This window comes from Stegostoma tigrinum, chromosome 2 (genome assembly GCF_030684315.1).
Source record: "Stegostoma tigrinum isolate sSteTig4 chromosome 2, sSteTig4.hap1, whole genome shotgun sequence".
NCBI lineage: Eukaryota > Metazoa > Chordata > Chondrichthyes > Orectolobiformes > Stegostomatidae > Stegostoma > Stegostoma tigrinum.
In genome coordinates, this window is record NC_081355.1 from 13,989,817 (window position 1) to 14,016,981 (window position 27,165).

The following is a 27,165-nucleotide window of genomic DNA, read 5'->3' on the forward strand; positions in this document are numbered from 1 at the left end:
GTTGCTGGCTTGCATATTCCTGCTCAGTGGGCCCCCAGTTCCCTGTCTAATGCATGTAAATCAAGCCATGAGTAATAGTCTCTGACTGTGATGACACAGCATTCTCTGTAGTTGAACAGGTTGATTATAAAAATACACATGATTCATAAACGGGGTCTTTAATGGAATGGTAGCATCCCTACCACTGGGACAGAAGATCAGGGTTCCAAACCCACACTCCATGAAAGAATGTAGCACTCATATAACCTGTTTGAAGAGGTTGATTTACTTTTAAAATGTGCGACCCTTTAATCTTGACCTCATACCCTTCGGTCCTGGACAGTTCCACAAGTGGAAACAACCTTATTGACACCTACCACTGTCAATTTCTCGAAGAGGCTTAGTACATTTGGTTCTGAAGAAAGATCACTGGACTGTTTTCTCTCAACAGATTGTGTGAGACCTGCTGAATTCCTCCCCCCCCACGAAATTTGCGTTTCAGATTTGCAGCATCCACAGTTTCTTGTGTTTGTTTCTCCTGAGAATCTTGTAGATTTTTCCTCCCAATCAGCCAGTTCAGAGATATTATGATGCCCCTCTGGGGAAAGTGGGGCTTGAACCCAAGCCTCATGGGACTGGAGGATATTTTTTTCCCCTCTGTATCCAAAAGCATTCTTACACACAACTAAACAGTTTTTTTTTCTTCCCGTCACCAAAATCACCCGTGATATTTTGTTCATCTATTATCACCATCAGGAAACTGAAGAGGTTGATTAAAAGCAATCTTAAAATGCAGTTCTGTGGAAGGGTCACTGGAACTGAAACGTTAACTCTGTTTACTCTCCACTGATGCTGCCAGACCTGGTCAGCTTTTCCAGCAACTTCTATTTTTGTTTTTGATTTAATAGCAACCGCAGTTCTTTCCGGTTTTTATTTTATTAAGAAAAGGTTGACAGCTGTGATCTCAATGGGCTCTTGTTAAGGTAGAGAATAAGAACAGAACAAAGAACCGCAAGATGCTGGAAATCAGATACAAAAAAGTTATTTCTGCGAAAACTCGACATTTCCGATTTTGCTTCCGATCAAGAACATTGAGGCACCGGACTCGTAATGTTAAGTCCGCTTTCTCCCCACTGACCCGGCCAGACCTTGCTGCAGTGATAATGCTGCACTTCGTTTCTTGTGAAGCGATCCTAATGGAGCATTGAGGTGAAACAGTGTTGAAAAGGAAGGAGCGTTAAGGTTGGACCTTCACCCCTCCCATCCACACCGTCATACGCCAAGGTTGTCAGGGCCCGCCTTGTCAGGACTCAATAAAGTAGGAGGGACCGTAGCCGAGCTGATGTTATGCTCGTGTCTTTCTTGTGCTGCCAGTCACGCCATAGTGAGTATGCTTACTATCAGCTGGTATTTGTACTGCTGTTGCTTCGCTAGTGCTGTCCTCTATCACAACCCAGCAACAACACTCAGTGAACGCGAGCACTGCGGCTCCCGCTGGCTTAGTCGCTACTCGGGTGGGTCCGTCCGCTGCTGTGCTTCAGCCAGGAGTAACTTCTGTTATCACACAGACCGCGTGGGAGGGGATAGCGTTTAGCCATTGCAAAAGCCGATCTTCAGCTGGCGTTCAATGCATCGAGAATGCAGAAACAAGCTAACAGCCTTTTCCTGAACATTTCTCTCCCTCTTTTGGTTTGGCTGTTGATGCTATAATTGGATGTAGTCTATGGTAGTTTAAATTACTCTCTACTATTTGTTAACCTGGTTCTTACAGCTGGGTCGAATTCAGGGAGTTAAAAATGTTCGGTGCGCCGGGATTTCTCTAGCTTGTTAGGCCAGGCCTTGACAATGAATAGTTCAGTCATCTGACCATCATAACTGTTCTGCCTCCTGTAATCTTAGAACAACGTAACCACACCCGCGACTGAGTGATTCATTTTCCTAGTCCTTTTGAATGCTTCAATGCCGACTCATTGAGTGAAAGGGAACAGAGTCTGGGTTTGGCTGTAGTGTTCCTTATTCATTCTCTGGAATGACCTAATGCCTATACCACCTGTTGATTCGACCTGAAAAGCCACTGAACACTTTTCATTGAAACCTTTAGCATCCCTCAAGCTTAATTCGTCAACCTGCCTTGCGCTGGGATACTAACCACTGTTTATTTCCATTTGGGTCCAGTTTTAATTGAGAATTCTTACAGTTATTATTATACAAGCCCAGATTAACCTTCTCTACCATAACTATGCATACTATAAGTAAAGTTTTTTTAATTGCAGTAATCTATTACATGAGGAGAAATAGGCTTGTGCCTATTTGCTCACAAAACCACTTTGTGTGTGATACATCGGAATCTAAAGTTCCTGAAATCTTTCTCCAAAACGATGCAGATTTAAGATTTTGTTTGAGCCGTAGCCATAAAACTTTAATTAAAGCAGAGGGTGGTACGTGTGTGAAATGAGCTGCCAGAGGAAGTGGGAGATGCTGGTACAATTATAACATTTAAAAGGCATTCGGATGGGTATATGAATAGGAAGGTTTAGAGGAATATGGGCCAAATGCCAGTAAATGGGACTAGGTGAGATTGGAATGTCTGGTTGGCACGTACGGGTTGGCGAAAGGGTCTGTTTCTGTGCTCTGTGACTATTGTTGACACTAAAGTCAAAGCTCAACTAACCTTTGAAAACCGTTTGAGGAATTGTGGAATATAATGTAATCAGAATGGTTGAACTTCAATGGTTGTGAATCAGGCATTGTATGAACAATAGTCATATTATACAGTATTCATTTCATTGCAGTTGTTGAGTTTGGAATGTCCTTGTTGGTTTTTTTTTCTGTAACAATGTAGTATTGGCTGGTACATTGCTGTAATAGTGACCTTTTATTGTAAGTTAAGTTTCACTGGAAAGCTGATTTGAATGTGTTGCAGTGAGGACAGGAGAAAAACAGAATGTTCAGAAGGATTTCTTTCAAACCTGTGGTAATTCTGCAGCTGCAGTGGCATTTTGACATCCAAGTTCTGTGATTATCATGTCTTCAGTTTATACCTTCAAAAGTATGTGTTGTCAGTATTGGGAAAAAAAAGTGTCATGCATTCTTAGCCTGCAAGTGCAATTAAATTATTTTACTGACTACCATTACTTAGTCATGGGTAAATGCATTAATCCTTTATCCTTGCTGATCTTTTGGTATGGTCACCATAATGTTGCATGAAGTGGGATAATAATTTTGTATTTATCTTCCAGTCCGACGCACCTTTGCAATGCGTACTCAAAGAAATTTTGGCACCAATCACACACAGTATTAAATCAGGCAGTCAGAAGTAGGATTTTAAGGAGGTGGTGTTCAGAACCGTCAGAGATAAGACAATTAAAATGGGAGGAGTGAAGAAATCTAAAGGTTGCAGAACTGGGGGAAAAATGAATTTAGATAAGGAGGGGTGTGGTCATGGAAGGAATTTATGGAAGGATTCTTTTGCAGGATATGGGTGTCACTGGCTCAGCCAGTATTTATTGCCCATCCCTAATTACACTTGAAGTATTGGTTAGAAGGCAAAGAGGAGAATTTTAACATGGAGGTGCTATTGGAACAAGATGTAAATTGGATTTGAAGTGGGCCACTTGGCCCCTCAAGTCCACCATTCACTCAGATTGAAGTTTATCTGTTTGTGGCCTCCACTCTGTTTTGCTACTTGCCGCATAATTCTTGATTCCCTCATTTGATCAAAAAAAGTCTAACTCACCCTCTAATGTATTTAGGGTAACTGTGGAAGTTGGTTGATTTATAGTGGAGACTGGTGATCAGCCCATTCTGATCATTATAAGTCAGTAAGGCCTGGGATGATGGGGCACTCGGTGTGAGTGAGGATATGGACTGCAGAGTTGTGAGTTAGTTTAAATTTGTTTTGGGTGCAGTGTCGGAGGTTGGCCGGGAAAACAATGGAAACTAGAGCCTGAGCCAACTGGAGTTTTGACGGTATTCCTGCAAAAAGTGAGAAAGTTAGCTCGTGCAGGAAATTTGCAATTGCTGCCGTTTCAGTTGAGGGGCTGGTGCATATAAAAGCAACTCTTTCAGGTTTTAGTGACTTTTTTTCATTCTGCATGAAGCAATACAATACACACTTTCAAGGAAATTGTGTTCCAAGAATGTGTTACTGTATATGCTAATGTAATAATTGCAGACATCATGATTTTGAGATTACTAAGGTATTACATTTGGTGAAATTTCTGGTCACACTCTTTGCTTCTGAAATCTGTTGTCACTCCATTATAATGCAAAACTGGAACACTGCTTCTGAAACATTACAATGCTGCTCACAGTCGCTTCCACCTGTTCACCCCCCCACCCGCAAAAAGTAGACTGTTAGCTCAGAATTTAATCAACCTATCTACTCAGCAAGCACTGAGCACAAATACCAAGTGTCACTGTGTACTGAGGTTCTACCTGTCCGTGGTATTGCAAAGGATGGGTTGAGCCTTGTTTACGCAGAATGCTCCTAAGTGTTTGGACTGTTCCAGGTCACTTTTCCCTTGTGGAAAAATTTGCAAAGAGAAACACCTTTGACCATCAGTCCTTCAGGAAGTGGTCAGCACGTAATGTCCTTAAAGCCCTGTGAGAAAAGGAGAGGGTGGATTCCTGATACCCTGAGCAGACTGTCAGTCATTTGGCAGAATACCTCATCACCAGAATATTCTAACAAGCACCAGCTAACCGTTAGGTCCATCATGCATGCTCAGTCTCTGTGTGCGCCACAGCACACCGCCCTTGAAGTAGCTGAGATGTGAATCTTGTGTACAGATCTCCTTCTGGAATGTGCCTTTGCAAGGATGATCGAAAGAGAGTTGCAGTAGTATTTATTAAGGTTTGGCCCGAGCACCTCCATGACAGAGGACTTTGCTGTTTCCCAGGGCACCCACCAAGGCAAACGTCGAAAGTGCCTGGAAGACCATCAAGTCGATGAAAGACACTCTCTTGTTTGCCCAAACCCATTGATCTTCCAGTATGACGAGTTGACCTCAACTGAGTGTTGCAGTCTGGCACGTTCCAAGGTCCAGGATTATGTGTCGAGGGACGCATTAAAGCTTAAGGCAGCTGCTGCCAGGGCACAGTGGTTAAAGACTGCTGTCTAAGGTCTTTCTGCCAAACCATAACGGAGGTCTGTTCTGTTGTCAGGCCCAATTGGTGAACATAGATAATTAGCTGCTTTAAGTAGGAAACACCTTTGTATTTTGTAATTGCAGAGAAGTTCTGAGAAATGTTAAAATTCCAATGCAGTTTTTTCCTGTGCAAAGATTTTACAGATCTGATTTAGAACATTTATATGTACTTAACGATGAGTATATTTAACAAATTAAAGCATGTTTTTGCAATTTAAAAAATTTAAAGCTTTCCCTACCCTTGGAACTCGAGCAAATCCCAAATGACTGGCATTTCGACAAAGTGTCATTTCTAACGCTGCTTGGAAGGTGAAGCAGAACAAACTGCAATTCAATATTTTTCTTTTCTCCTCCTCCTCTAGATACATCAGAAATGGATCTTCTGAGTGCTTCAAATGCCAAGTTTGCTCTTGATCTCTTCAAACAGTTGGATAAAATTAACAAAAATGGCAACATCTTTGTATCTCCATTGAGTATATCAGCTGCTCTGGCCATGGTGTATCTTGGTGCTAAAGGAAACACGGCCACTCAGATGGCTGAGGTGGGTGTATCATGATAATTGCAATATTAAAGGTATGCTTTTATTGGGAGAGGATACCTGGTGCAGGAACAAACCAGTTGACCCAATCAGACCGTTGTCAATGCTCATGCTCCATTTGAGCCCACTTTGAACTTTCCTCATTTGAATCTGTCCTTGTATCCCCTCTATTTCCATTCTCTTCAAATGATGGTGTAGCTTTCTCCTAAATGCTTTTAGATTCGTCAACTCAGCCACTTCCTTTGGTGGTGAGTTCCATTTCTCACCACTCTTAGGGGAATACATTACATTTTCTGAGTTCCTTTTTGGGTTGCTGCGTGACTGCGTCTTAACAGGTGACCTCTAGTTCTGCTCTTGCCCTCAAGATATAGATGTTATCTGTGTGTCCATTCTATCAAAAAAACATTCATTATTGTAAATAACTCATGACAAGTCATTCTTCCACCACAAAGAGAATACCGAGCCAATCTGTTCATCCTTTCCTGATATATATGTCCATACATTTTTGTATTGCAATTACAAATCCTGTATGCACCCTCTTTATTCCCCTTTTGGACTTCTAAACTGAACAGACAATATGCTTACCTATGAAAAACAAATAAGAAATTAATGCTGGTTGTAGCAAGTGATTCTATCTTTTATCATATTGCTGCACTCATCTGTTTTCTCTCTCCATCTGTGACTTTGGTAGCAGTCATAGAATCATAGAGAATGAGCCTGCATGAGCAGGGACTGTTTGGGCTACCTTGGCTATGTGACCTGTTTTTTTTAAAAAAAGCACCTTTTGGTGCCACTCCCCAGCATGTCCTGTAGTCCATTTCTAAAAGTAATTTATCTATACAGCCGTCTTAAAGTTGCGGTTGAATTTGATTCCACTGCCCTTTCAGACAATACATTTCAGATGATTACAAGACACCTGTCTTTTTTCTCCCTCCTGGCTTCGTTTTATTTTTGTCAGCAAAGGAGAAATCAGTTGCCTGGTTGTATGAAGTTGTATTTCAGAAGATCATTAGCTCCATTGAATGGTACCTGTATGGTTTTCTTCAACAGCGGTGAAGGTCTGTTGCACAGATTGATGGTTTCTAATATAAAAATGGTGTGTTTACAAATAGGACAGAAAACTAAGTAAGACAACCGTCTAGAATTAGCAGGAAATAAGAAACAGGTGGAATGTTCATTCAGTGTAGTGATTTAATTTTGTAAATTAGTTCTGAAGTTGATGAAACCTTCTCTGAATCTGATTGCCAAAAGATCATTGTAACTTTACTGTGCTGACATTTGCTGAAAAAATAATTATAAGAAACTCACAGAATGGAGAGGGGGGAAGAAGTTGTTTGTGTTTTAAAGATGTAATGTGTCTTTAGGATCTTTTTGCCAGGCTCAGGCCTTCAGAGAACAGCTGTCATTGTCCAAGTAAATGCAACATCAGTGATCAGATAAACTAATCTGCTGAGCTTTGTCATAAGGGAAGGTAAGAATTGAACATAATCTTACCATGCGGTCTGTTTGAGCAATAGATTGCAATGACAAAGCTGATCATTCAACAGAAAGAGCTTTTTTTAAAAAAATTCAACTATGTGTGGATGGCTTTAGTTAAAATTGTTTCTTTTTGCTCACACGATTTGAGTCACGTTGTAACAAAAAAAAACAATTTTCCACACTGTGATGTGCAGTCTTAACCGATAGCAACAAAAATAGTGGTTTTTTTTTAAAAAAAATTAAAGTTTGACAATTTAAAACTGTAATGATGTTTTTTTTTATCTTGAGTATTTCTTTGTCTTTCAACAACCTTTGGGACTGCCTAACTGGGTTGATTAATGGAAGATGAGTTTCTGTGTAATCAGCAATGCAGTCATTTAGAATAACAGCAGCTTTTAACACGTGATCTAATGTGGGCTTGGCACATAAAATGAATTAAATGTTTTGTGATGAGTGTCAACTCTGCATTGCAGTCTTTAGAACAGCATTAGCAAAGCTAAAAACAAATGTGAATTCAGCATAATAACTCAATTGCATTATGCTGTGCAAAAACATAGGCACATGCTGCCTCCCTATCTGTTAGTTAATAATGCATTCCATTTATAAATTCCAAATATGGAAGTTATGTTGACCTTGTATTGCATTTTTTAATTGTGGAAGTAAACAACTGACCATAGATCTGAATCGTATGTTGCTGTCCAGATAAGCTGCTTGGCTTGCTGTTGCAACAAAGGCTATTACTTTGCTAGTTCCTAACATTTTGCAATTTCTGATGTGGTGAAATGTGACCTGTTGCCTTGCTGTTGCTGATACTACAATCAGGACAGACTAATCTTGAGCTCCCTATGTCTCTGGTCCTTTTCTGGTGTCCAGTGTATTGGTGTAAGAAGCAGGGATAGGACATCTGTCTCATTTTATGGCTTGTGATCAGCCTCTCTATCTCCATATGTAACACTCTATTTAAAATCTAACCAGGGGTGTGGGGTTTGTAGTTGCCTCAATCACTTTTACACCTTGAGAACCTTGTTTATCTGGCTTTTGTTTTGAATTTACACCTAAAAGCAAAAGGGCCAGCTTCCACACCCCTGCAGTCTACCTCTCCAATTTGTGTAGCAACCCGACTATCACCTTCGCCTGGCCTATCTGTTTTCATTTCTGGCGATAGGCTGACCACCAGTCTTCACTACAAATCAACCAAATTCCACAGTTACCTTGACTATATGTCCTGACACCCTCCTCTCTGTAAAGACTCTATTCCATTCTCTCGGTTCCTCTGCACCTGTTCTCATGATGCCAACTTCAAAAAGGGGGCCTCCTAAATGACCACCACTTTCCTCAACTGAGGATTCTCCAGCACAGTTGTTGACAGGGCCCTTAGCTGGATCTGACACAGCTCCTGCACTTCAGCCCTCGCCCCCTCTCTTCCCTCCCTCAACAAGTGATTGGCTCGCCCTTGTTCTCACCTATCATCCCACCAGCATCCACATCCAGAGGATCATTAGCTACTATTTGTGCCACCTCCAGCAGGATGCCACCATCAGACATAGAATCCCCTCACCTCCCCTGTCAGTCTTCCATAAGGACCGTCCAACCGGGACATCCTGCCACACTCCTCCTTCACTCCAACAACCCTAGCCACGCCACCACCACCATTGCCACAGCCCCACCACCATTGCCACAGCCCCATGGCACTTTACCCTGCAACCGCAGACTGTGTAACACCTGCCTGTTTACTTCCTCCCTCTTCAGTATTCAAGGGGCCAAACACACCTTTCAGGTCAAGCAGCACTTCACAAAAAATCTTGTCTCCTGCATTCGCTGCTCACAATGTGGTCTCTTCTACTTTGAGGAAATGACGTGTAGACTGGGTGACCACTTTTTCAGAACTGTTACATTCTGCCTGTTAAAAAAAGACCCTGAGCTTCCAGTTGCCTGCCATTTCTATACACAACCCTGTTCCCTGGCCAATGTCTCTGTCTCAGGCTTACTGCAGCACAGCTCAGTGTAAGCCGGACAAACAGCACCTTATTTTCCATTTGGGAACTCTGCAGCCTTCTGGACTCAGTATCATGTTCAACAATTTTAGGTCTTGAGCCATTTTGCCCTGTGTGCTTACCCCAACCGCTGCTGGGTCTTATTACATGGTCTACTATTACAGACACCCCATTGTTTGCTACAAATAGTCCCCATTAGTAGCTATTCATTTTTCCAGGCTGATTGTTATCCACACCTCTGTATGTCCGACTGTTCTCATCTCCTTCTTTTGGACTTTGTCTCCACCCATTATTTACTCCTTACTGCCACCCCACCCCAATCTTATGAATTTACAAAAAAGAAAATCTGAAGAAGGGTCCAGACCGAAAACGTCAGCTTTCCTGTTCCTCTGCTGCTTGGTCTGCTGTGTTCATCCTGCTCTACACCTTGTTCTCTCAGATTCTCCAGCATCGGCAGTTCCTACTATCTCTGAGAAAATAGTCCATGCTGCTTCTTCCTATCAAAATGCTTAACCTGACACTTTCCCACATCGTATTCCATCTGCCGCTTCTCCATCCACCCTCCTAACATGTCTGAGTCCTTCTTCAGCCTCCCCACTTCCTATCCCTCCACCTAGCTTTGTGTCATCTGCAAACTTAGCAACAATGCTCTTGTTTCCTTCATCCATTTCATTAATACCTAGCATGAATAGTTGTAGTCCCAACATGTACGCCTGCCAAACTCCACTAGTCACTGGCTGCCATCTTGAATAAGACCCTTTTATCCCCACTTCCCGCCTTCTGCCAGTCAGCCAATCGTCTATCCACACCAGTACCTTGCTCCTAACACCATGAGCTCTTATTTAGCAGCCTCCTGTGTGGGACTTAGTCAAAGGCCTTCTGACCCAAATGGATTATGTCCACTGGGTCCCCTTTGTCTAACTCACTCATTACCTTCTTAAAGAATGCTAACAGATTTATTATGAATGACCTCTCCTTGATAAAGTCATGCTGACTCAGCCCTGTTTTACTATGCACTTTCAAGTACTCCAAAATCTCATACTTCATAAAGAACTCTAAAATCTTACCAATGAGTGCGGTCAGGCTAACCAGCTATAAGTTTCCCATCCTCTACCTCCCTTCTTTCTTTAACAGAGATGTTACATTAGCCGTTTCATAGTCCTCTGTAACCCACCCTGACTAGAGTGATTCCTGAAATGCCTCCACAATTTCCTCCGTTATCACCTTTGGATCCAGGAGTGTAGACCATCTGGTCTGGGTGATTTAACCACCTTTAGAGCTTTCAGCTTCACCAGAAAGTTCTTGTTGGCAATGGCCACTATGCTCCCCTTTACCCCCTGACTCTCTTGAGTTTCCAGTGTGCTACTGATGTTTTCCTCCACAAAGACTGATGGTCTTTAGTGCGTAAGGCGGTGGGGAAGGTGATGGCCTAGTGGTATTATCACTGGACTGTTAGTCCAGAGACCCAGCTAACATTCTGGGGGCCCAGATTCAAATCCTGCCGTGGCGGATGGTGGAATCTGAATTGAGGAAAATATCTGTATTTAAGAATCTAATAATGACCATGAATCCATTGCCGATTGTTGGAAAAACCCATTTGGTTCAGTATTGTCCTTTTTAAGGAAGGACATCCTTACCTGGTCTGGCCTACATGTGACTCCACACCAACTGTGACATGTTTGACACTCAACTGCCCTCTGGGTAATTAGGGATGGGGAATAAATGCTGCCCAACCAGCGACGCCCTCATCCCGGACATGACATGAAATAAAGAAAAAAAAATTCCGTTCTTCTTTCTTTGTTCCCTATTGCTACTTCACAAGCCTCACTTTCCAGCAGTCCAGTGTCTGCCCCTGCACCCCCCCATTACCTTTTTCAACTGGCTGCAACATTCTTTGTTTTTATTTCGGAGTGCCAGATTGTATGACGTTGCAATACTTCCTGTCATATTAGCATATCTCAAAGTTAGATTTAACTACACGTCATATAACATAAGAAACCTTGTGATATACAGGAGCTCTGTCCAAACCAATTAGCAGAAGAATGAATGTGTCTAAATATAAAAAAAATTAAAATGAATTGATGCAGAAGTTGTTTGTTGAACAAGAAATCACTTGGAATCAATTTGGTGTCCTTTTGGTATAATTTCTCAAAAGACCTGGTCTGGTTTCCCCAGTTTAGAGCTGGAATTCTCTGTAAAATTAGATTAGTTTCTAAACCTTTTTGTTGCTTCTTTCTCTAAATCTTTCAGGTACTTGCTTTTGACAAGGTACAAGACCTTCATTCTGAATTTCAGAAACTTCAAGCTGCAATCAACAAGCCAAATGAAAATTATGTGTTGAAGCTAGCCAATCGCCTCTATGGAGAGAAGAGCTACAACTTTCTTTCGGTAAACTGGGGGGGTAAAACTCAGCTGGTGCATCAAGTCCAGTAGGACAGAATTGCTCAGACCAGCAAAATACCAAGACTGGTAGTCATTTTTATTTTCAAAGACAGTGTTATTAGGAGTCACATAATTACTTTTTAGTCCTTAGACTTTGCAAAGGAGAGTCCAATCAAGTTCCTGATTCTGATTTATTGCCTTTTTGAAACTTAGTTGCAAATGGACTTGTGATGTTGTCTTTTCCTTAGCATGGTCAAACAGCCTGCTCTGCTTTGGTCGACTTACCAACCAATCAGCATTCCTTTTTCTGCTTTGTTAGCTCCCTTGGATATTTGGTAATCTTGTGCGTTATCTTGATTAATGATGTTACTGATGTTTCATGTATTTCTTTCTCCAGCAGCATTAAAATGCTGTTGTCACTTTAATGTGCTGATGGAGAAAACTATAAAAATAGTAAGAGACGAGGGTGTTTTTTTTGTGCATAAGATTAACTGTCTAACCTTCAGAATTACTTTGTGAAGGGAGTGATTACTCTAAACTGTACGCTGCACACTAATTATTACCTTTTTCAATCTGCATTCATTTGGTCTTTTGTGGAGTTGGTAAGCACTTTCGTGACTTGCCCAACATTTCAACGTAGTCTTTTGTATAAAGTTGAAGTTTGTGATTTGTCTGTAGTAAACCACGAACATCGTTTGCCTGGGATGAGCGTGGGCTGGGGGCTAGAAGAAATGTATTTGTCCATCTCCTTCCCTTGCTCCACCCCTCCCCTAAAACTGCATTGTTACTTTGTTCCGCTTGTAAAATTAATGTTCTTACAGTGGAATATTAACAAACTAGGTTATCTTTGATGTGTTGCCTGTTAACCCTCCAGAATTTCCTTAAGTCTACTCTGAAATATTACGAGGCAGAATTAGCCGCTGTGGATTTTGTTAAGGCAGCTGAAGAAGTCAGACAACAGATCAACTCCTGGACTGAAGCACAAACTGAAGGCAAGTGCTGCTGAGTAATTCTTCCAAATGAAGAAGTGGAAGGTCCTTCCAGCTCTACCTTGCTGCTTTACTTCCCCATGTTAACATAATAGATTGTGTCCTGATAAACAGGAATCTTCTCTATTTTTAAATATTGGGAAGACTAAACTTACTTTTTCACTCCCTGCTCCCAACCTCTTTCCCTTGCTACCATATGGTTCTCAAGTCTGTTGTGCCATTCACTAAGATGATTTCTGATCTGATTGTAGCCTTTTTTGCATGTTCCACTTTTCCACTTGTACATGCCCTCTTCACCAACCAAATCACCATCAATCCTAAATCTCTCTAACTCAGCTTTTAAATAAGTTCAGTTAACCAGCTGTCACTTCTGTGTTTTTTTTCTTTGTTAAATTCTCTCAACCATCTGCAATTTAAACCAGGCTGTTTTTCAAATTTCCTGCCACATTCCGTATTGTTGCTGTGGGCACTCAATTTCCAACTCCATAACTTCATCCATGTCTCAGTTAATTTGTTGAAGCCCTTATTTAAGCTTTTGCTGCTGCTTCCAGACTTTTGACTGCAACGCACAGTCTGCCTGGTACATCTGTAATCCTCAGGGGGTCCAATACTTGCATCCAGTTCCCACATTGTCCAGGTGCTTCCTGATTTATATTGTTTGACTGGGAGCCAATCTCTGTTTTCTTTAAATGAAAATTATCCTTGTTTTCAATTCCTTCCATGATCTTGTCTTTATTTACTCCTATAACCTTCCTGCTGCACAGCCCCTCTTGAGAGATCTGTGCTCCTCTAAATTTGGTCTCTTGAATGTCACTGATCTCAATCAGTCCACCTGTGGTGGTTGTGTCTTAGTTGCTTGGGATCTAATCTCTGGAATAGCCTCACCACCTCTCATTCCTTTTTTTTTTGCAAAGTATTCCTTCAAATTTACCTCCTTATGTCTGAACTGATATCACCACGTGGCTTGGAGTCCCACTTTGCTGCATATCTGTGAAATCCTCGTCATCATCTTGCATGAACAGTAATGGTAATGATAGGTAGTTCAAATGGCCAATGCTTCCCAAAAAGGTCCCATTTGAAATGCAATCACAGCCACCATTAGAAATGTATCAAGTGTCTGGTTTCAGGATGCCCAGTCGAATGTTCTACACTTTGCAACATATAAGTCTTTAGTTTGCCATTTAGTGTGGACTTGGCCTCTTTTTTTCCCCCTCTTCATTTGATCCTTCACCTGTAAGTGTGTTTCTTTCTCCAATATCCTCCAGGCAAGATCATGAATTTGTTAAGCAAAGGCACTATTGACAACTCGACAAAGCTTGTCCTTGTGAATGCCATTTACTTTAAAGGAAACTGGGAACGAAAATTTGATGAGAAAAACACACAAGAAGGACAATTCCGCATAAACCAGGTAAAATGGGAGAGAAAGTTTGAATAGTGGCTTATCCACTGCTTGGTCAGCTAAAACTTGAATTGGAAGTCCTGAAGAATGTTGCTCTTATGCTGACTATAACTTAAGTTCCTGTCCTTCATGATGTAAATGTACCTAACTGTATATGCCACCCTTAGCTGGGCCAGTGCGAACGATGCAATTTTATACAGTTAACATAAGCAATAAGAAGAGGCCATTCAGCTCTCTAGTTTGTTCTGCCACTTAACACAATCATTTCTGACCTGATTGTAGCCTTGTCTGCTTGCTCCCATTTGTGTTCCTCCTTCCACCACCAAATCATCATCAATCATAAATCTTCTAACTCGGCCTAACTAATGAGCCAGCTGTCACTGCTGTCTGTGGAAGAAAATTCCAAAACCAAGTAATCATAGAGCTGTAAAGCATGGAAACAGACCACTCACTCCAACCAGACATCCTAAATTAATCTAGTCCCATTTGCTAGCATTTGGCCCATATCCCTCTTAACCCTTTCCTGTTCTTCTACCCATCCAGAAATCTTTTGAAATGTTGTAGTTGTACAATCACTACAGCTTCCTCTGGCAGCTCATTCCATACGCCACGCTCTGCATGAAAATTTGCCTTTGGTCCCTTTGAAATCTTTCCCCCTTAACTTTAAATCTTACCCTTTTAGTTTTGGACCCTACTAGGCTGGGGTAAAGACCTCGGCCATTCATCCTATTCTTGCCTCTTGTGATTTTATAAACATCCAATAAGGTAATCCTTCAGCCTCCGATGATCCAAGGAAAACAGCCCCAATCTATTCAGCCTCTCCCTAAAGCTCAAACTCTCCAGCTCCGGCAACATCCATGTAAATCTTCTCTGAATCCTTTCGAGCTTCACAACATCCTTCCTTTAGCCCTTTTTTGATTAAATTCACTCATGAGATACGGGCATCACTGGCTGGGCCAGCATTTATTGTCCATCTCCAGCTGCTCTGAAATGATTTGTGGTGAGCTATCACCTTGAATCGCTGCAGTCACTTTTTGAGACCTAGAGATCCGCAGCACAGATGAAAAAGGCCTTTTGGCCCATTGTTTTTGACCAGCACAAACAAAGTCACCTAATTATTCTAATTTGGTGTGGGTAACCACATGATGTGATTATGCCTGTACAAACTTGGGGGCAATTGCTTCCTTTGGCGATTCAAATGTTTCTATTTCATAATATGCCGAGATTCCTCTTCCGCCCTCACCTTAAATGGGAGCTCCCTTATCTTTACAATTTGGCCCTAGTTACAGGTTTCACCCATGAATGGAAACCTCCCTAAAGCATTTACCCTGTTAAGCCCCTGAATTTATGTTTTCAGCACATCCACAAAGTGCCATGTTATTTTAGTGAGGGAAAGGATTGCAAGGTCTAACTTGCTTCGAAATAACCTGAGCAAAACTTATCGTTATGATACTTCGTAAAATTATACAGAGAGTTAACTGTGACAACTTCCAAGCACCTTTCCAGAACAGTGTGCAAATGCATGTTGAATACTTGATTCCACACACGCACCACCAGCAACTTCCTTCCAATTGGCCCACATACTCCACAAGTCAGGGGTAAAATAATTCAGGGTGAAATGTGGATGTCAGTGCTGCTGAGTTATATTCAACTGGGGAACAACGTTAGCCTGGGATGCACAAAGAGGCCAGATTTAAAGGAACACACAAGGAATGTTATTGAACTAAAATTTGACACTGAGCCTTTCACACTAACTCTGCTGGAGTAAATTCAGCATGATGACTTTATTTCATGCTGTGATGTGAATGTTGTGGTTGACTTTGGAGAAAGCGGCCTTCACAAAATTTATTTAAATTTTGGCTCATCAATGATATCCAAAGTTAGATTTTTGGAATGAATGGTTTAGCAGCTAGCAGCATTACAGAATGAATGGATTTTCAGTCCTCTGGCATTACTGTTGCAAATCTATCTAACTTTCCTCATTACCGTTTCATGTTTGATGCAACTTTTTTAGTGACTGCTTACGTTTGAGCTAATCCAAGGTTCTGCTATCTGCGTGCCATCTCTCTCCAAGTCATTTACCTGGCACCCTTGTGCCTGCTGACCCACATTGGCTCCCTGTTCCAACTATGCCCTTATTTTGAAAAATAGTTTTAAAATTATTCTGAAGCCTCACCCCTTTCTTTCCATCTTTATCCAAAAATAACCTTCCATCTTTTCAAAATCTGGCCTCTTTGTGCATCCCAGGCTATCGTTGTTCCCGTATTGAATACAAATCAGCAGTACTGACATCCACATTTTACCCTGAATTATTGAGTATGTGGGCCTGTTGGAAGGAAGTGGCTGGTGGTGTTGAGTGGAATCAAGTATTTACCACCTATTGATTAATGACTTTGAAAATGCAATAAAGATTTAGAGTTTACAAATATCAGTGATAAGGCTGTACAATAACTAGAATAAATATGGATCATGAAATAACAGATCAAACTAAATTGAGAAAAACTGTGTTAGATGAATTTGAATACAAGTCAGATCATCCAACTTGGACCAAAAAAACGAGTGTGTTTTGAAATGGAGAGTACCTAGAAACAGCAGAGGTAAAGAGAATGTTGGACCTTGAAATGTAATGGACAAGTACAGAAAAGTCTAGAGTAAGAGAATGTTGATCCTTATTCTAGCTTTAAATTGGTCTGAACTTTTGATATTTTAAAATCTCAAAATAAATTAACAGCACAATAGAAGTTTATGAATATGGTATTATTCTGAGTAGGGAGACATGGTTCCAAGGAGATCAAAGCTAAATACTTTGGTATAAGTGACCTTTCAAAAGGACAGAGAGGCAAGAAGGGAAGAGTGGTGGGTTGGCTTTGTTGGCAAGCAATATAATTAGTGCACTGGCAAGAAATGATCTTGCAAATGATAATGTAGAAACCATATGGATGGGGAAGAAGACGCTGGGAGTAATCTAGAGGTCCCCTCACAGTAGCTGTTCTGTAAAAGCAAATAAATCCTAAAATGAGCTGATATAAAGGAGGCAATAGATTAATTTATAGGTGACTTTAATCTTCTTGTAAAGTAGGAATATCAAATTGGCAGAGGTTTCCATGAGAGAGAGTTCACAGCATATATGGGATAGTTCCTTAGATTAATATGATGATGTTTAAGTCAGAAATTGGGCTATTTTTGAGCTGGTGATGTGTAATGAGGTAGGTTTAATTAATCTCAAAATTAAAAGATCTTCTTAAAAATAGTGACCGCAGTATAGTAGAATTTAGCATTCAGTTTGAGAGGGAGAGACTTGGATCAGAAACAACTATGTGAAACTTAAATAAAAGTAATTAATGGGAATGAGAACAGGTTGCAACAGTGTTTACTATAAAGAAGGATATGGAAGATACAGAACGAGGGAAAACAGATAGCGACATCTTGTAAAATGTCCATATTACAGAGGAGGAGATGCTGGACTTGTTAAAACACACAAAAGTGGACAAATTCCAGGGGCCTGGTTGGCTGTAAACTAAAACTGTGTTGGAACTAGGGAAATCATTTCTGGGCCCCTGCTGAGATATTTGTATCATTGATAGCTGTGGGTGAGGTGCTGGAAGACTGGAGATTGGCTAACATGGTGCCACTATTTAAAGAAAGTGGTATGGAAAAGCCAAGAAATTGTAGACTGGTGAGCCTGACATCGGTGGTGGGCTGGTTGTTGGAGGGAATCCTGAGGGACGGGATTTGCATGTATTTGGAAAGGCAAGGACTGATTAGGGATAGTCAACATGGCTTTGTATGTGGGAAATCATGTCTCTCTAACTTGATTGAATTTTCTTTTGAAGAAATGATGAAGAGAATTGAGGGCAGAGTGATGGAAGTGATTTCTGTGCTTCGGTAAGGAGTTCAAGTTTTCTTGAGGTAGCAAGGTTAGATCACATGGAATACAAGGAGAACTAGCTGTTTGGATACAGAACTGGCTCGAAGGTAGAAGACAGGGAGGTGGTGGGGAGTTGCTTTTCAGACCGGAGGCCCATTGCCAGCAGTGTGCCACAAGGATCAGTGCTGGGTCCACTGCTTTTCGTCATTTATATAAATGATTTGGATGTGAACGTAGGAGGTATCATTAAGTTTGTAGGTGACACCAAAATTGGAAGTGTAGTGGACAGTGATGGAAGTTACCTCGAGTACAATGGGCCAAGTAGTGGCAGATTGACTTTAATTTAGATAAACATGAGGTGCCGCATTTGGAAAGGCAAATTAGGGCAGGATTTATATACTTGATGGTAAGGCCCTGGGGAGTGTTGCTGAATTTAAAAAACAAACCTTGGAAGTTCCTTGAAAGCGGAGTCACGGGTAGATAGGATAGTGAAGAAGCCATTTGGCATACTTGCTTTGATTGGTCAGTGCATTGTTGATAGGAGTTGGGAAGTCATGTTGTGGCTGTACAGGACATTGGTCAGGCTACTTTTGGAATACTGCAGTCAGTTCTGGTCTTGGTGCTATAGGAAGCATGTTGTGAAACTTGAAAAAGCTCAGAAAAGATTTGCAAAGATGTTGCCAGGGTTAGAGGGTTTGAGTTATAGGGAGAGGCTGAAAAGCCTGTGGCTGTTTTCCTTGGAGCATTGGAGGCTGAGGGGTGACCTTCGAGGTTTATAAAATCACGAGGGGCATGGATAAGTTGAATAGTGGTGGGGGAGTGCAAAACTAGAGGGCATAGCTTTATGATGAGAGGGGAAAGATTTAAAAGGGACCCGCGAAACAACGTTTTCACTCAGGGCGGTGTTTGCATTGGAATGTACTGCCAGAGGAAGTGGTGGAGGCTGGTACAATTACAAAATTCAAGAGGCACCTGGATGCCTATCTGAATAGGAAGGATTTAGAGGGATAAGGATTAAATGCTGGTAAATGGGATTAGATTTAATTTAGGATATCTGGTTGGGATGGACATGTTGGACCAAATGATCGGTTTCCATGCTGTATAGCTCTATGACACTATAACTGTATGAGTTGGCTGGAATGGGCTGGCTAAGGAGTTTAGCAGAAGATGCAGTTGATGAACAGTGGGAAATGTGCTTTCCAAAACAAAGCAATGACTCGCAGCAAAGATATACCCTAGTGGGGAACAAAGATTCTAGGAAGGGGATGAATTGACCATGATTAACCAGGAAAGTAGAAGACTGTATCAAATCAAATTGAAAAACATACATTGTGGTAAAGGTCAATAGTAAATCAGTGGATTGGGAAAGTCTTTCTGCATTTTAAAAGGATGAGAAATTAAATTTAAGGGTTAATTAGCAAGTAACATTAAAAACAGACAGTAAGCACTTCCTTAAATATATAGAAAGAAAAGAGGCAACAGGACTCTTAGAGAAATACAGAGCAGCCAGGAAATGGCAAAGGAATTGAACAAATACTTTGCATTATCCTTCACTGTAGTGGACACAAACAGCATACCAAAAATACTACATTTGTGTTGGCTAAAGAGAGGGGGGAGGCAGGTTAGCAAAATTTATTTGTAATGGGAAGAAATCAAAAAACAGGTGACTTTGGCCAGTTCGCTTAATATCTGTTATTGGGAAAATGTTATATCCTGTAAAGGATGAAATAGAGATTTAGCAATATATAACATAAGCAAGCTGAGACAACATGGCTTCATGAAGGGGAAATCAATCTCGACAGCTCTTTTGAAGAGGTAACAAGCAAGACAGATAAGGGGGAACCAGTTGATGTTATATATTTGGATTTTCAAAAAACATTTGATAAGGTACTACACATAAGGCTACATATGATAAGAAACCATGGTGTTGGCGGCATATGCTATAACAGATAGAGGATTCGCTATTTAATAGAAGGCAGAATTGGGATAAAGATGGTATTCTCGGGATAACAACCTGAACCTAATGGAGTGCCACAGGGGTGAGTGCTCAGACCACAGTTACTTTGCATTAATTACTCTCTTGGATGAGGAAAAACAGTGGACCATCACCAAGTTTGCAGATGACAAGATTAGGTGGGAAGGAAAGTGGTGAGGATGTTCTGAATCTACAGAGTGATGTAGGCCAGCTAAGTGAGTGGGAAAATACTTGGCAGATGGAATATAACATGTGAAAATGTGAGGTTATGAACTTTGGCAGAAAGAAAGGAAGAATTGAATATTATTTACTTGAGGACAGACTGCAGAAATCTGTGACACAGAGGAATTTTGGGGGACCAAGTGCACGAATCTCAAAAAGCTAATGTCTGAGTTCAGAAGGTTATAGGGAAGGTAAATGTTAGATTGGCAATCTAAGGAATGTTAGCCTGTATTTCAAAGGGAATGGTGTATAAAAATGAGGACAAAAACAGAAATTGCTGGAAAAACTCAGCAGATCTGGCATGATCCAGGGAGAGAAATCAGCTAACGTTTCAAGTCCAGTGACCCTTTCTCAGAAGCCAGATGCTGCCAAATCTGCTGAGCTTTTCCAGCAATTTCTGTTTTTGTTTGATTTCCAGCATCTGCAGTTCTTTTCAATTTTTATAAAAATAGGGAGGTCTTGCTAAAACTGTTGAAGGCTCCAGTTAGGTGTCAGCTGGCAGGGTGGTGAATCTGTGGAATACTTAACCACAGAGTAAGTTGGTTAAGTTGGTTTGGTTGTGTTGCTGATTACATTTGTCACTCAGATTTCTAATCAAAAGGGACTCGCAGGTCACGGGGAGAAAGCAGGAAAGTGGCATTGAGGATTATCACATCAGCCATAAAGTCCTTGAATGGTATAGTGGGCTCGATGAGCCAAATAGACTTCTGCTCCTAAATGTTACTGTCTTATTTTTGTCTTGTGCCACAGCAGATGTTCTCTCTAATTTCTCTTTTGGTGAATGTGGCCAGCTTGTTAGATTGTATGTTCTCTTCAATACTTGCACGCGGCTGTGCATTTCTCAAGGGAGCATTTTGTTTGTGCGTGGCCTGTTTGCTCCTGAAGTTCTGTGCTAGTGCAACTTCAGTTGAAGTAGAGATTGTAGGGGTCATATACCACACTAATGTCAAGAAGCGATCAATATCTGAAAGCTCTCTGAACAGATTGTGTTGCTTTGTGAAAGAGAGCTTCATTTTGAAACCTCCTTCCCTCGGAATTATTTTCCATTCTGGATAAATGGTGCTGTCTAGTTTCACTAATAGTCTTGTTTACTTGCAGAATGAAACAAAACCAGTGCAAATGATGTGGCAAAAAGCCAAGTTCAACATGGCATACATTCATGAATTTAAAACAAAGATACTTGAGCTCCCCTATGTTCAAAATGAGCTGAGTATGGTCATCCTGTTGCCAGATATTGATGACAACTTTAGTGGACTGGAAAACGTAAGTTGTAAGCTTTAACATGAAACAATGCTTCAAGTTATTCCAAGGAAACTAAACCATTAAGGGGGGAACAGGGGGAGAAAAAGATTAATTCAGCATGTCTCACCCAAAAAGGAATCCAAACAATGAATATAAATCTCACGAGTAAATGGAAGTAAAATTCAAACAAGGAATCTGTGGGTGAAACTCAGCAAGTCTGGCACTGTCCGTGGCAAGAGAAACAGTCAACCTATCAAGTCCAGTTAGTTCTGAAGAAGTCATAATTGGACTCCGAACGTTAATGCTCCCTCCTCGTTTGCTGCCAGACCTGCTGTGCTTCTAGTGTTGGTTTCAGATTTCCAGCATCTGCAGCATTTTGCTTTTAATTAAACGAACCTGTTTAAATAGTTTATGATTGCGTTTAAAATGCATTGACTGAATTATTTGTGAAAAGGGAAGCTTGACTTTGCAGGCATGATGTGTGTGCATTTAAATCCATCCAGCGTTTGGGCAAATTGCTTGCTGGTTCTGGTATGAACAAACCTGACTTGTTATAACACGAGCAGAATTTCACCAGTCGTCTTGTGCAGCACTTTTGTCAACAAACCATAAGTAAATGGCTGACCATCTATCAAAATGTTGTTTTGAATCTAAATGTTTCCCTCCATTTCTCTAGAGTGAGGAATGCAATGCGTTAGGAATAATTCCAGAGAATAAAATGTCTGCAGCTTGACAAGAGTTTGTATTACACTAGACATTTTCACTCCAGTGCTTAAAATGACTTTTTAAAAATACCCTCCAGGACAATTATGCAGAATCTATGACAACATCTAAGGGAAACCTTCACCTTTAGTTCAATGATTGACATTTTTCTCTAATGTTTACGTTCATTATTAGGCTAAAAGTACAGTCAAACCTTGTCACAGTTGTACCTACACTGAGGGGAATGCTGTAGCTCTAGAAGGCAGCTCACCACCACATTCTCCAGAGCAACTAGGATGGGCAAGAAATGTTGGTCCAGTCAGAATCACTCACATCCTATAAGTTAATTTAAAAAAACAAGGTGTTTGGTTTGTGGTGCCAATTACATTAACGAAGGAACACAAGACAGTAAAATATTTTGCAGATTCCTCAGTGTAAAATAAACTGCAATGGAAATTGGACCATTTTAAAATGGTAGTGTCAGAAAAAGCTTCTATAATTCAGCATTAGGTTGAGATGCTAAATTGCCCTTAGTGCTCAGGGGTGTGTGGGTTATAGGCGGATGGGACTGGGTGGGATGCTTCAAGGAGCTGTGTGGACTTGTTGGGCCGAAGGGCCTGCTTCCACACTAGGGAGTCTAATCTAATCTAATCATAAGTGAAGACAGTGATGTCTCTGAGAATAAGAAAAGACAGCCTGAACTTTGTAGTTTAGCAAGAATTTAAGGAGATGCCTGATCCCACAATAATAAAGACTCTTCAGTTATTGAGTATTGCGAAATTAAGGAATTCTCTCTACACTTGATGCTCAAGAAATTTGGCCGAATTTGGGTAAACAAAGGGCTATGGATAGTGGAAAGGAGTCTCATTTCATCGGAGAGGGGAACTGAATGACAAATGGGGAAAACTGATAACTTTTCATGGGCACCAGACTGACTTTGAGAATGTGAACAGTGGCAGCTTCTCAACTTAACATTATGAGGAACATTTTGAGAACTCTGGGACTATATCATTGCAGTTTAAAAGGATGAGGGTGGATCTAATTGTAAGTTTCAGAATACTGAATGACCTGGACAAAATGGTTGTTGGGAAGATGCTTCCATTGGTAGGAGAGTCTAGGACCTGATGGTACAGCCTTAGAATAAAGGGAAGACCTTTTAGAACAGAGATAAGGAGAAACTTCTTCAATCAGAGAATGGTGAATCTATGGAATTCACTTGCACAGAAGGCTGTGCAGGCCAGCTCATTGAGTACATTTAAGATTGAGATAGGTAGGTTCTTGATTATCAAGGTGTTCAAGGGTTATGGGGAGAAAGCAGGAGGATGGGGTTGAAGATGTTATCAGCCAAGATTGAATGGTGGAGCAGATACAATGGGCCGAATGGTATAATTTCTGCTCCTATGTCTTCTGGTCTAACATAAATAAACAAACCTAAATAATAATGATGAAGACAGCTTAAATGAATACATGGAGGAAGAACAGAGACAAATGTTAAGGTAAAAGGGAAACGAATTTTTTTTGTAAAACCTTTAGAAGTTTGGACAAGCTTTCTGAGCTGTGAAAGTGTTAGAGTTTCAGTCTTACAAATGGAATTTGAATAGATGTTGTATTATCAATTTTAAAAAGTTAGTGTAGAAATATTTAGAGTAGGGACGGTAAGTTTCATCTGAAAGCAACCTCCTGTTTAAAGCTCACTTCTAGACAGCATGTGAATAGAAGGAATCATAGTTTCAGCTACAAAGTAGAGGGTGAGTGCTTACCTAACTTCACAAGGTCAGCTGGGACAGAAGCTACTCCTGTCTTGTTGACTTAAAGATTCTAACATTGGGTGTAACCGTATACCTTTATATATAACCAATTTTATATTAGAACTGATGTTATGAATTTTATTGCAATTAGTAAGAATTAGCATCTTTTTAATCTTCCGTGATCAGGGTAATATACAATGAGAAACAGCATTTAATTAAGTATAGCAATGAATACAATGAATAACAGAATTCATACATTTCTTAGTTATAAGCAAGTCTGGCAAATGTCCGAGAGTAGAACTGTTAATATTGGAATGTAAATTAGTGGGGTATGTTGAGAGATCCCAAGGCTAGAAGGTAACAATGTCAGGTAAACATTGTGAGATCATGGCGAATCTAGGGCTGTCTGTAAAGATGTCCATCATTGATCGTGTGTTTACAGGATTAGATGTATAGATGTGGGGTTCATGGCAAAATATGTTGCATGTAATGTGGACAAAAATGCTGTACATGACTGGGAGTGTTCAGTGGACACTTCCAGGAACCTCTGCCATGCTCCATGTTAGAAGATCTCTGAATAAAAATCGATTGTGCTGCTAAACGCAGGAGTCCAGACTCCTCTTTGATGTCCATCCCTCAAAGGTCAGTCCACAAGTAAAGCAAAACTGACCTTTATTTCTAGAGGGATTATATAAAAAGTGGGAAAGTTTTATGTTGGACTAGTATCAAACCTTGAGAATAAAGTGTGTAATTCTGGTTGTCATGTTATACAATGGATATGTAGGAATGGAGAGGGTCGGCAGGAGATTTCCAAGAATTCTGTCAGAAACTCATAGGTGTATATATCAGGAAATCATTGACATGGTTCTTTTTATCCTGGGCTTGAGTTGAGGATAAAGAGTGAAGGGAGATGCTAAAGGGTGACCTAATGGTTGTCTTCAAAATTATGGAAGTTTTTTGATAGAATAAATCCCCCCAAGTAAGGTTACAGATACAGGCAACAGAGATGGACGCATGGCATCGCTCAGAATATTAGTTGATAGGGGCATTTTGTTCTCAACGTTCTGTATAAAGATTGCCACGCATAGATATTTTAACACATGGATTTTTTTGCTTTTGTTTTTAGCTTCAGAGTCAACTCACCTTTGATAATCTGATGGATTGGACCAACCCAGAAAAGATGGATAATGCGGAAGTAAAAGTTGTGCTGCCAAAATTCAAGCTGGAGGAGACATATGATCTTAAAGCAACACTTACTGACATGGGAATGCCAGATGCTTTCAGTGATTCAAAATCTAACTTCTCTGGGATGACTGAGAAAAATGATCTGGTTTTGTCGAAGGTTGTTCATAAAGCTTTTGTAGAAGTTAATGAGGAGGGCACGGAGGCAGCCGCTGCTACAGCAGCTGTCGTTATGTTGCGTTGTGCGATGATTACATTTGAGTTTGTGGCTGACCACCCATTTCTGTTCTTCATCAGGCACAATAAGACACGCAACATTTTGTTCTTCGGAAGGCTGTCCTCGCCTTAAAGAACATACTGAACCCCCTCGACCCGCAGCTGTTGCCATCCAACAATGCTCAGACTGGTTGGATGACATCGTTGCAAATGGTTTTCCAAATCCAAAGCTTTTGACAGTCCAGAGATTTACAAGAGAGCACAGATTAATGCTAGCTGGGAGAGATAGGATGGGATAAAATGCTTTTTAATTATTGAATGTACTTTAATTTCTTAAACACTTCTGTAGCTAAATAGAAGTATAGAAATAGGTCTTACTTGAGAACATAAGAACAAGGAGCAGGAAGAGGCCATCTGACCCCTTGAGCCTGCCCTGACATGCAATAAGATCATGGCTGATCTTTTTGAGATTCAGCTCGACTTACCCACCCACTCACCATAACCCTTAATTCCTTTACTGTTCAAAAATTTATCTAGCCTTGCCTTTTAAAAACATTCAGCGAGGTAGCTTCAACCGCTTCACTGGGCAGGGAATTTTGCAGATTCGCGACCCTTTTGAATGAAGAAGTTCCTCCTGATCTCAGCCCTACCTCTGCTTCCCTTTATTTTGAGGTGATGCCCTCTAGTCCTCATTCCACCTGCTAATGGAAACAACCTCCCTGCCTCCACCATATCTATTCCCTTCATAATCTTATGTTTCTGTAAGATCTCCCCTCATCATCATTATTTGGAAGGATTGGGTTGCAAATTACATTTACTTACCAAAACTGACATCAATGGGTTGATGATAGTGAAGGAGATCGGGTTGTAAAAAAAGCTTTTTGTAAACCATTTGTCGAGGCATTTTGGAACAAAGGAGCCCTTTCTTCCTTCATCTGTCTTTGTGATATAACACGAGGACTAAAATAAGGAGTTGATCCTTTAACTTTGTTGCCCCAACAGTAATTACAGTGCCTTCATTCATCCAGGCACATGATTCCTCTCTCTTGACCACACCCAAAACCCATTTCAGTACTTAAGGATTTTGTAAATGATTTGACTTCTGACTTTACTATCTGAAGTCTGCTTCAAATTCTGTTCAGTTTGTGAATCATTTATAACTTGCCTTTTTTTAATAATGTGGTTTGTACCTACATCCCCATATCCTACTCACTATATGAAATGCAGATAGTTTCCTGGGTTAACCTTTTCTATTCCCTCATTTGCCTTGTACACTTCTAAAAATGTGTATGATTGCTTCTGTCCAGACATTTGAAAAATTTCCAAAGATCAGAGTGCTCCATGTTATGAATTACTTTTGCTATGCTGTGTCCGAATGTAAGAGAATGAGATTTCATTGCAAGATCATTTAAACGCCTGAATGAAACATTTCTGAAGTTCAGGCCAGAATATATGATGTTTTTGCTACATGCAGTGTCTTTAAGCTTAATGTACCACCCTGCTCTCTGGCCAACATCTGTCTCTGGCTTGCTGTGGTGTTCCAGTGAAGCCCAACGCAAGCTGGAAGAACAACACCTTATTTTCTGCTTAAGGAACCTTCAGCCCTCCGGATTCAATTATTGAGTTCAATAATTTTCAGGCCTAATGCTGCCATGTCCCAGCACCCACACCCTGCACACCAGGCCTTGTTACTGCATAGCTTGCCATTACACACCCCCTGTTGTTAGTCACTAATGGTCCGCATTAACAACTCTTTACCCTTCCAGCCTGATCATTAACAATTCCTTTTATCTATCCAACTGCCTTACTCTCTCTTTGGGCTCTGTCCTATTGTTGATTCCTTACCCCACCCACCTCCCTATTTTCTGTATATAAACTGACATTTTCCCAGCCATCGTCAGTTCTGAGGAAGGGTCACCAGACCCGAAACATTAACTCTGTTTTCTCCTTCATAGATGCTGCCAGACCTGCTGAGCTTTTCCAGCACTTTTTTTGTTTTTGTTCTTTAAGCCTAAACCTATACACATGAAACTGCAATTTTTAAAAAAAATATCACTGATGCAGTGTAGTGGATGTCTAAATAAAACATTTTGAACTTGC

The 27,165-nt window shown here is 40.7% G+C and overlaps 1 protein-coding gene across 3 annotated transcripts; it reads left to right on the forward strand.

Annotated features, from left to right (window-relative positions):
• Positions 1–1,134: 1,134 nt before the first annotated feature.
• On the forward strand, positions 1,135–27,165 carry LOC125466281 (leukocyte elastase inhibitor-like). 3 transcript variants are annotated; one of them, XM_048560584.2, is made up of 7 exons: positions 1,135–1,363; positions 5,492–5,670; positions 11,391–11,528; positions 12,397–12,514; positions 13,777–13,919; positions 21,074–21,238; positions 24,794–27,165. In XM_048560584.2, exons 1-7 carry the CDS (start codon positions 1,327–1,329, stop codon positions 25,196–25,198), a joined length of 1,185 nt encoding a protein of 394 aa, XP_048416541.1. In that variant the 5' UTR covers positions 1,135–1,326; the 3' UTR covers positions 25,199–27,165. The 3 variants fall into 3 exon arrangements, with proteins under 3 accessions (XP_048416541.1, XP_048416560.1, XP_048416551.1); XM_048560603.2 differs by lacking the exon at positions 1,135–1,363 and adding an exon at positions 1,382–1,493; XM_048560594.2 differs by lacking the exon at positions 1,135–1,363 and adding an exon at positions 1,577–1,705.